At 38.3% G+C, this 8,954-nt stretch overlaps 1 protein-coding gene across 1 annotated transcript; it reads right to left on the bottom strand.

Annotated features, from left to right (window-relative positions):
* Positions 1 to 5,531: 5,531 nt before the first annotated feature.
* Positions 5,532 to 6,597, bottom strand: LOC145793653 (uncharacterized). Its single transcript, XM_082876519.1, has 2 exons — positions 6,061 to 6,597; positions 5,532 to 5,975 (listed from the first exon to the last, which is right to left on the bottom strand). The coding sequence occupies exons 1-2, from the start codon at positions 6,595 to 6,597 to the stop codon at positions 5,532 to 5,534; spliced, it is 981 nt and encodes a 326-aa protein (XP_082732645.1).
* Between the last annotated feature and the right edge of the window lie 2,357 nt (positions 6,598 to 8,954).

Below are 8,954 nucleotides of genomic sequence, written 5' to 3'. Positions count from 1 at the left end.
AGCACTGGATCAACCCAGTTGGTCTTGCCTGAAAACTCTCCTTCAAATTTTGCTGCTGCAACTATTGGGGTTGTTGGGGTTCCCTAGAATATGGCTTTTGCGCTGCATGCCTTTGACTATTTCTTTCTAGTCCCACATTGGATTGGTTGTTTTCTTTCCTCAAACTCCAAATCCTTTTGGAATCTTCCACATCTCGTTTTGAATCACGTGTTGTGTCAACCACATCTACAAAAGTGGGAAATCGCATGGACAAAACTCTTCCTTGAATTGTAGGGTCTAGACCCCATTCAAATTTTCGTGTTTTATCTTGATCGTTTGGCACGTATCAAGTCGCATAACGTGCCAACTCCTCGAACTTTGCCACATATTGGCTCACCGTCATCTTGCCATGTTCTAGGTTCTTAAATTCATGGATTCTTTCTTGTTTGATTGTGTTTGGGAAGTACTTCCTCAAAAACAACTCCTTAAACTGCATCCATGTCATTATGGCGATGTCCCTAGATTCCCGAATTAGGGCCCACAAATTCAAATTTTCATTGTTTTCTTCCCCCTTTAGATCAATTTTGAAATGTTTGAAAATTTTTGTGAAAATCATTCCGTAACGAAGGCTCTGATTATTTTATTTGTGAGCATTAACAATGTAGTGAGTTACCAAAAAATCGAAATCAATGAGATAACCAGTGGCTAGGGCCCAAATAAGAAAAGTATGACCATAAGTGATGGCATTAAAGTAGCCGGAGTGGGGAATAATGTTGTGTGTGATGATGTAATGCAGTAGTCTCATTTCGAGGGAAAGATCTTTCCCAGAGACAGTGACATGACCATTTAAATCAGGGTTATTTGTGAGGAAATGAAGACCGGTAAGATGAGTGTAGTGGGGTAGGTGAAGAGCAACTGTTGGTGTGACCCTTTTTCTATCATTGGAAGTTTTCAAAATGGAGTTGATGACAGTGGGATTTAATATGAAGGACACACCCTTGACAAAACAATCGAGGGTATAAGGAGCAGATTGGGCATCATAAGAGAGATTTGCAAAAACCTCTTTGATGAGTGTGGGGTAAATGTCACAGTCAAGTTTTAATAGGGGTGACCATTTTTGGTTGTCAAACCAAGTTTTTATAGGAATGGAATGTTTGTCAAAGAAGGCAAGATCAATGGTTCTGCCAGAGATAACCTTTCGTCGGTTGAAATCGTTGTTGAAAACGGATCAAGCTTCGTTGTTCTGGCAGTGTTGGACAGGGGAAGAGGTAGTGGCAACGGCTAAAGAGGTGGAGGAGCGAGGATGTTTTCTTGTTGGAACTGGAGGAGGACCTTGAGAATCCATGGAGAGAAAAAGGAAAGGTTGCGAGGAGGATGGAAGAAGATCGGAATGAGGATCGTCGAATAGAGACGCCTGAATAAGAAAAGGGGCTAAGTCTAGGGATTTGATGCGTGTCGCAAGAGAGATGGGAAGGGTCGTAGTATATATATATCCCTAATAGGGTGTCAACCCTCGTGAAGAGAGGGGTCGACCCTTCGAATATGAAAGGGTCGCGCGAAAAACCCTTGGCCAAGGACAGGTGTCGACCCTTAGGAAAGGGGAGTTGGCACTTAAAAGCAGTGTCCTCAAACACCTCAGGTGTCGTCACCTTCGAAGAGAGGTGTCGACCCTAAAAAGCAATGAACAGCACAGGGTTGGTTCACATGGTGTCAACCCTATAGAGTAGGGGGTCGACCCTTAAGGGTCCTGATAAGCAAAAACTAGTGTAATTTACAGCAAATTTTTCAAAAAAGCATAATAACACATAGGAAACATCACATAGGAATATTTAACATGCTAAGCTCAGTTCATATAAAGTAAAATTGTTCCTCATTGAGAGGCTTGGTAAAGATATCGGCCAATTTTTGGCTTGTAGGTACAAATTCGAGTTCAATGTCACCTTTAAGTACATGATATCGTAGAAAATGGTGCCTTATTTCAATGTGTTTAGTGCGTGAGTACTGTATGGGATTTTTTGAAAGATTAATGGCACTAGTGTTATCGCATTTAATAGGAATGTGATTGAAGTAAAGTCCAAAATCAAGAAGTTGTTTCATCCAAAGCATTTGAGCACAACAACTAACGGCAACAATATAATCTGCTTCAGCTGTAGATAAAGCCCCAAAATTTTATTTTTTACAAAACCATGATGTGAGAGATTTACCAAGAAAATGACAAGTGCCACTAGTGCTTTTTCGGTCAAGTCTACATCTCGCAAAGTCGGCATCTAAGTAACCATGAAGGTCAAAAACATTTGTTTTAGGGTACCAAAGACCCAAAAGTGGAGTGCCAACAAGATATCTAAAAATGAGTTTTACTGCGGTGACGTGTGATTCTTTTGGAGCCGATTCAAAATGTGCACACATACATACACTAAACATGATATTGGGTCTACTAGCTGTTAGATAGACTAAGGAACCAATCATACCTCGGTATTTCTTTTCATCTACTGGTTTACCTTACTCATCTTTGTCGATTTTAATTGATGTGCTCATGGGAGTTGCTGCAGGTTTGGACAAGTCCATTTCTAACCTTTTAAGGAGATCTTTGATATATTTAGCTTGAGATAGATGAATGCCATCATGAGTTTGTTTTATTTGTAATCCGAGAAAATATGTCAACTCTCCCATCATACTTATTTCGAATTCTCCCTACATATCCTTAGCAAATTCCTCGCACAAAGATTTATTAGTAGCACTGAATATGATATCGTCAACATAAATTTGAATAATAAGCATATCATCATTTTTGATTTTTATGAAAAGAGTGGTATCAATTTGCCCATGAGGAAAATCTTTCTCAATAAAAAAATTGCTCAAGCGTTCATACCAAGCTCTAGGGGCTTGTTTCAGACCATACAAGGCTTTTGAAAGTTTATAAACATGGTCCGAGTGTTTATGGTTTTCAAAACCGGGAGGTTGTTCAACATACACTTCCTCCGAAATGTACCCATTTAAAAAAGCACTTTTCACATCCATTTGGTAAAGTTTAAAATTTCTAAAACAAGCAAATGCAAGCAACATACGAATGGCTTCAAGAAGTGCAATGGGTGCAAAAGTTTCATCAAAATCACTGCCCTCTTCTTGATTATAACCTTAGGCAACCAGTCTAGCTTTGTTTCGTATAACAACACCGGATTCATCCATTTTGTTACAAAAAACCCATTTTGTTCCAATACTGGAATGATCCTTAGGACGAGGAGATAAAAACCAAACTTCTTTTCTTTTGAACTGATTTAATTCTTCTTACATAGCAAAAATCCAATTTTCATCATGTTCAGCCTCGGAAAAGATTTTTGGCTCAATTTGAGAAACAAAAGCTAAATTGCCACAAACATTATGAATAGAAGAACGAGTTCTTACACCTTGTGTGGCATCCCCTATAATGAGATCTTTGGGATGTCCATGAGCATACTTCCATTCTTTGGTAGATCATGTTCCTTCGTTGGATGGGTATATTCTTTTTGAAGATCTTCCATAGAGACGTCAATATTGGGTTCCAAAGAATGAAGTTCATCATTTTTCAATAAGTAAATGCTTTCAATTCTTGGATTGGAATCTGCAACATCATCAATAGCAATATTCTTGGAAGGAAATGAGTTAGATTCATCAAAGGCAACATGTATGGATTCTTCAACAAGTAAGGTTCTTTTATTAAAAACACAAAATGCTTTACTAGAATTTGCATAACCAAGAAATACGGCTTTATTAGATTTTGCATCAAACTTCCCAAGATTTTCTTTATTGTTATTAAGTACAAAACATTTACAACCAAATGCACGAAAATGACCAATTTTGGGTTTTCTACCTTTCCACAATTCATATGGTGTTTTCTCAAGCATGGGTCAAATCAAGGCACGATTAATAACATAACACACAGTATTGACGGCTTCTGTCCAAAAATATCTCAACAAATCATTTTCACAAAGCATAGTACAAGCTATTTCCTCAAGGACTCTATTTTTTCTTTCTACCACACCATTTTGTTGAGGAGTTTGAGGAACAGAAAAATTATGATCAATGCCATGCTCATTACAAAAAAGAATGAACTCATCATTATCAAATTCTCTACTATGATCACTTCTAATGCTACAAATAGCATGACTAATCATATTTTGAATTCGTTTACAAAGAGCTGAAAACGCAGAGTAAGTATCACTTTTGTGTGCCAAGAAGATCACCCAAGTAAATCTAGTATAACCATCCACACAAACAAGACAAAAGGATTTTCCTCCAAGACTTAAGGTTCTAGATGGTCCAAATAAGTCAATATGCAATAATTGAAGTGGTTTAGACGTGGAAATAATATTTTTGGATTTGAAAGAAACTCGTGTTTGTTTTCCTTGTTGACAAGCATCACAGAGTCTATCTTTTTCAAAATCAATTTTTGGTAAACCAACGACCAAGTCAAGTTTTGAAAGTTTTGAAAGCAAATCCATATGAGCATGTCCTAGCCTTCTGTGCCACAACCATCCAGATTCATTTAAAGCAAATAAGCACTTAACATCATGATTAGAAGATAAACTATGCAAGTCAAATATATACAAGTTCTCATGCCTATGTCCAACAAAAGCACTCTGTTATTAGGAGAATTTTTAATAGTGCAGTAGGATTTTTCAAAAGTAACACGATTGCCTTTATCACACATTTGACTAATACTAAGCAAGTTATGCTTCAAACCTTCAACAAGCAACACATTTTCGATAATGGGTGATGAAGTTTTACCAATACTACCTTCGCCTATGATCTTTCCCTTACTATTGTCTCTGAAGGTTACGTGACCTCCGTCTTTGGATTTAAGGGTTGAGAACATTACCCTATCTCTGGTCATGTGCCTTGAGCAAGCACTGTCGAGGTACTATCGGTTTTTGCTGGATTTTAACCTAAAGCGCACCTACAAAAATCAGATTTTTGTTGGCTTTTTGGAACCCATTTTTTCTGGTGTCCATGAGAGTTAGAAGTTGAAGTGTTTTTGGGAACCTACTTCTTTTTTATTCTGTCAAATGAGTTTCTTTTAACAGGACATAAAGAAGAGATGTGGCATTTTCTTCCACAATAATGGCATGTGAGATAAGAATAATTAGATTATGCATATACAAGGATTTTTTGGAAGTTTTTGCGTTTGAAAAAGGTTTATAGCCAATCCCCATTCCTCCAACGGTTTAAGTTTGACTTTTGAGAATTTTGTCTAAGGTATCTCTACCTTGAGTGAATTTTGAAAGAACATTTTTTAAATCTTATATGTTTTCATTTAAGACAATTTTCTCCTTTTTCAAAATTTCATTTTCCTTTTGCAAATTGTCTACTTTCTTTTTCCAAAAATGAAAAGTTCTTCTTCCTTTGGGAATTCTTTCTTCTTTTCTATTGTCAAGACTTCATTTTCTAAAGTATTGATCTTAGAAGTTAAGGATTCCTTTTCTTGAGATAAACTTGAGATCATTTTTTTTTTGACAACTACTTTTAAACTTAATTTTTTAAATTCAGCATGCAATTCATCAAAAGAAATTTGTAATTCATCGAAAGGTAAAGGAGTCATCATTTACCTCATCTTCAAGTTCCATCAAGCATAAATTTATGACTTCATTTTTGCAAATATTCGTCTCCGAGTCACTCTCATCACTGTTTTCTCCCCATGCTGTTATCAAGGCTTTCTTTTTATCCTTCTTGAATATTTTTTTAAGCTCTGGACATTCCGATTTGTAGTGTCCCGGCTTGTTACATTCATAGCAAATCACTTCAGATTTTTTATGACTTTCTCCATTTTGAAGATCTTTGTTGAAGTCTTTTCTGGAAAACTTCCTTACACCTTGTTTCTTTTTCACAAACCTTTTGAGTCTTTTGGTAATGAAAGCCATTTCTTCATCTTCCTCTGAAGCATCTTCTTCTTCCTTTTGAGATTTTGCGGTGGACTTGAAAGCTATCCCTTTCTTCTTATTCTTGTCTTCTTCTTTTTTTTCCTTCTTGCATAATGATCTCATGGGTTAGGAGAGATCCCATTAACTTATCAAGACTCAATGTTGACAAGTCTCTTGCTTCTATCACTGCAATAACTTTGTTCTCCCAACTTTTTGACAATGATCGAAGGACTTTTCTGACAATTTCAGCATTAGTGTAAGTCTTTCCAAGAGATTTAAGACTGTTTATAATATCTGTAAAGCGAGTGAACATTTGTGATATGTTCTTATCTGGTTTCATCTTGAAGAGCTCATAGTTATAAGCAAGTAAGCTCACTCTAGATTCTTTAACTTGAGTGGTTCCCTCATGAGTTACAACAAGTTTATCCCAAATTTCTTTCGTTGTGGTACAAGTGCATATTCTGTTAAACTTAGTAGCATCAAGTGCACAACACAACATATTAACAGCTTTGGCATTTAATTGAATGTCTTCATAGTCAGCACTAGTCCACTCACTCTCAAGTTTGGGTACTAGCAAACCATCTATGGTTTTGGTGGGTACCTTAGGACCCTCACACATGATTTTCCAAACTTCATAGTCGGTAGATTGAATATGCATAATCATGCGGGTTTTCCAATTGTTAAAATTTGTGTCATTGAAGAAGGGTGGTTGTAGACACCCCATTTTTGACCGTCCTCAAGACTCGGTTGTGCTTGCAGGTACATCCGGACACAAGTTTGATTGCTCATCGGGTATTCGACTTTTGCGGCAGAACGTCACAGGTTCGAGCTTTCCAGACCCTGTATCCTTTCTACCTCATTCTTGGACTATGACTTGGTCCTTGCAAAATGCTTTTCCTGGTGCACTGTCGGCCATGGTTTGGCACTGCCGGCCATGCCTTTGTTGCTGCTGGCCATCAATGAGCCACTGCTGGCCATCACATGGTCGGCAGAACCCCTGTCTCAGTTGGTTTTACTCCAGATATTTTGAGCCAGCTGGAATCCTTTTATCTACCCTCCATACACATGTATGGAGGGATGAAGCTCTTGCCAAGCTTCTTGAAAAAGCTTTGCATTGCTTTCCTTCTATATAAGAAGAGAGCCTCTCTCCTTAGCAGAGGTTCAGCTCTTTGGAGAAGAAATCTCTCTCTCTCTCTCTCTCTCTCTCTCTCTCTCTCTATTGTTGTTCATTTGTGCCTTAAAGTCCATTTTCCTTGCACTTCTACACTACAACACATAGAGATACACCACCACCATTGGATTGAGGTTCTTGGGAGGACTTCTTAATCTCTGAAAGTGAGGTTTTACCCCCTGAGGTTGCTGATCTCGATGTTGGTCTTCAAGGGTGAGTATTTTTCCCATTTTAGCACTTTTTTGTACCTCATTTTGGCCATCATTGCATATTGTTTTAGGCCTTGCTTTCAACTGAAAAAAGTCTTGTTTTTAAGTGCTTTTGGTGGTTGTTTAAGGTCTTTTGGCTGTTGAGGGTCTTCAACCCTCTTGTTGGCCTTGTTTGGCCTTGTTTTGAGCCATGCCTTAAGGCCTCTGAGCTAGCCTTGGTTTGACCTTCTAACCACTGAAATCCAGTGGATTTTTAGTGGTAGGCATGAGGTTTTGAGGCCTCAAATCAGAGGGGGTGGCCCCCTCTCTTTTGGTTCTTGTTTGCTTGCATTTTTGGCCTTCCAAAGGAGCATGCCCCTATGTATTTTTGAGGCTTGGTTCAGGCCATTTTTTTGTGACTTTTAGGACCTGCCTTAAGTCTGTCCATGGCTATTTCGGTCATATTTTGCATGCATCTTACATGTGTAGTGTAATCCCATTCATAGCCTTACAAAGTAGCATGTTCTTCTTGCATGTGTTGGCTCCATTTCAGTAGGTTTTTGGTGATGTTTTACCATACCTTAGATCTGTTTTGGGTTGGTTTTGTCACTCCATGCATGCATCTTACACTTGTAATGTAAATCCCATAAACTAGTCTTGTATGCTTCTTGCTTTAGCATGTCATCCTAGCTTATGTTGAGCCCATTTCAGCATATTTTTGGTGATGTTTTTCCATGTCATGACTCCGTCTAAAGTGGATTTGGTCATCCTTTGCATGCTTCATATACTTGTAGAACAAATCTTGCTTTCTAGCTTCATGTGCATGATGTTTTGACTCATCATCCTAGCATGTTTTGGCTTTCCTCCAGCATGATTTTGTCCTTGTTTTAGGCTGTCCTAGGACTTTTTTAGGCTGCCATGAACATATCACTCATGCTTTGTATAGCTATAGTGTAAATGCTTAAGCTAATCTTGGGTTTTGAAGCCCCTACCATGCCATATATGTGATGTTCGCATGCTTTGCCATCATTCTAAGTGTTTTCAGTCCATGAAATGTGGTCATACACTTGCATTTGACATGCTTTTAATGCCTTGGAGGTTTGGCTCTTCATGCCTCAAGAATAAACTCTTGTGCATGCCGTTAAGCCTAAGCCCTTGGCTCATCATTTCAGTGCATTTTTGGTCTTGTTATACCATGATGTGACTCTGTTTTATGTTGTCCAAGTCATGCCATGTTTGGTTTCAATAGGTGTAGTGCATTGCCTCTTTTGTTGCCTTGCATGCTCCATGTTTTTAGCCTTGTGTTCTAGCTTGTGTTGGCTAGCTTCGAGCTTGTTTTTGGTCTTGTTTGGACCTGCCTTAGGACTATTTTAGGTTCCCTTAGCCCTTTGGGGCATGCTTTGTATGGCCATGGCCTAAGTCCCTTTGCTAGTTCTTAGCTTTTGAGCTTCATGCATGCCATGCTTGTGTTATATGTGTGATTTGGCATCATTCCTAACATCATTTCAGAGCATGTAGTATTGTCATACTTGCATGCTTTTCACTCCTTAAGTGTGCTTAAGAGTTACATCTTTATGCCTTAATTCTTGGGCCCATTGGCATGCATGCTTGTCTAGCATTTTGTGTCATCATTTCAGCACCTTATGGCCACGGATTTTAGGCATGGCTGAGGCCTATCCATCTTTAGTGTAAGTTCGTCTTACCATGTTGTCACATGCTTGT

The sequence above is a fragment of the Camellia sinensis genome, chromosome 6 (genome assembly GCF_055761805.1).
Source record: "Camellia sinensis isolate YWXY chromosome 6, ASM5576180v1, whole genome shotgun sequence".
Classification (NCBI taxonomy): Eukaryota; Viridiplantae; Streptophyta; class Magnoliopsida; order Ericales; family Theaceae; genus Camellia; species Camellia sinensis.
The sequence above is the reverse complement of the archived record's forward strand: the minus strand, read 5'-3'. Positions and strand labels throughout refer to the sequence as shown.

What these genes read in the sequence shown, in the direction of transcription:
- LOC145793653 (XM_082876519.1), bottom strand. Translation starts at nt 6,597, where the DNA reads ATGGGGTGTCTACAACCACCCTTCTTCAATGACACAAATTTTAACAAT. An exon ending in GGGAGAACAAAGTTATTGCA is followed by an intron (nt 5,976 to 6,060) that starts GTGATAGAAGCA and finishes TTATGCAAGAAG; the next exon opens with GAAAAAAAAGAAGAAGACAA.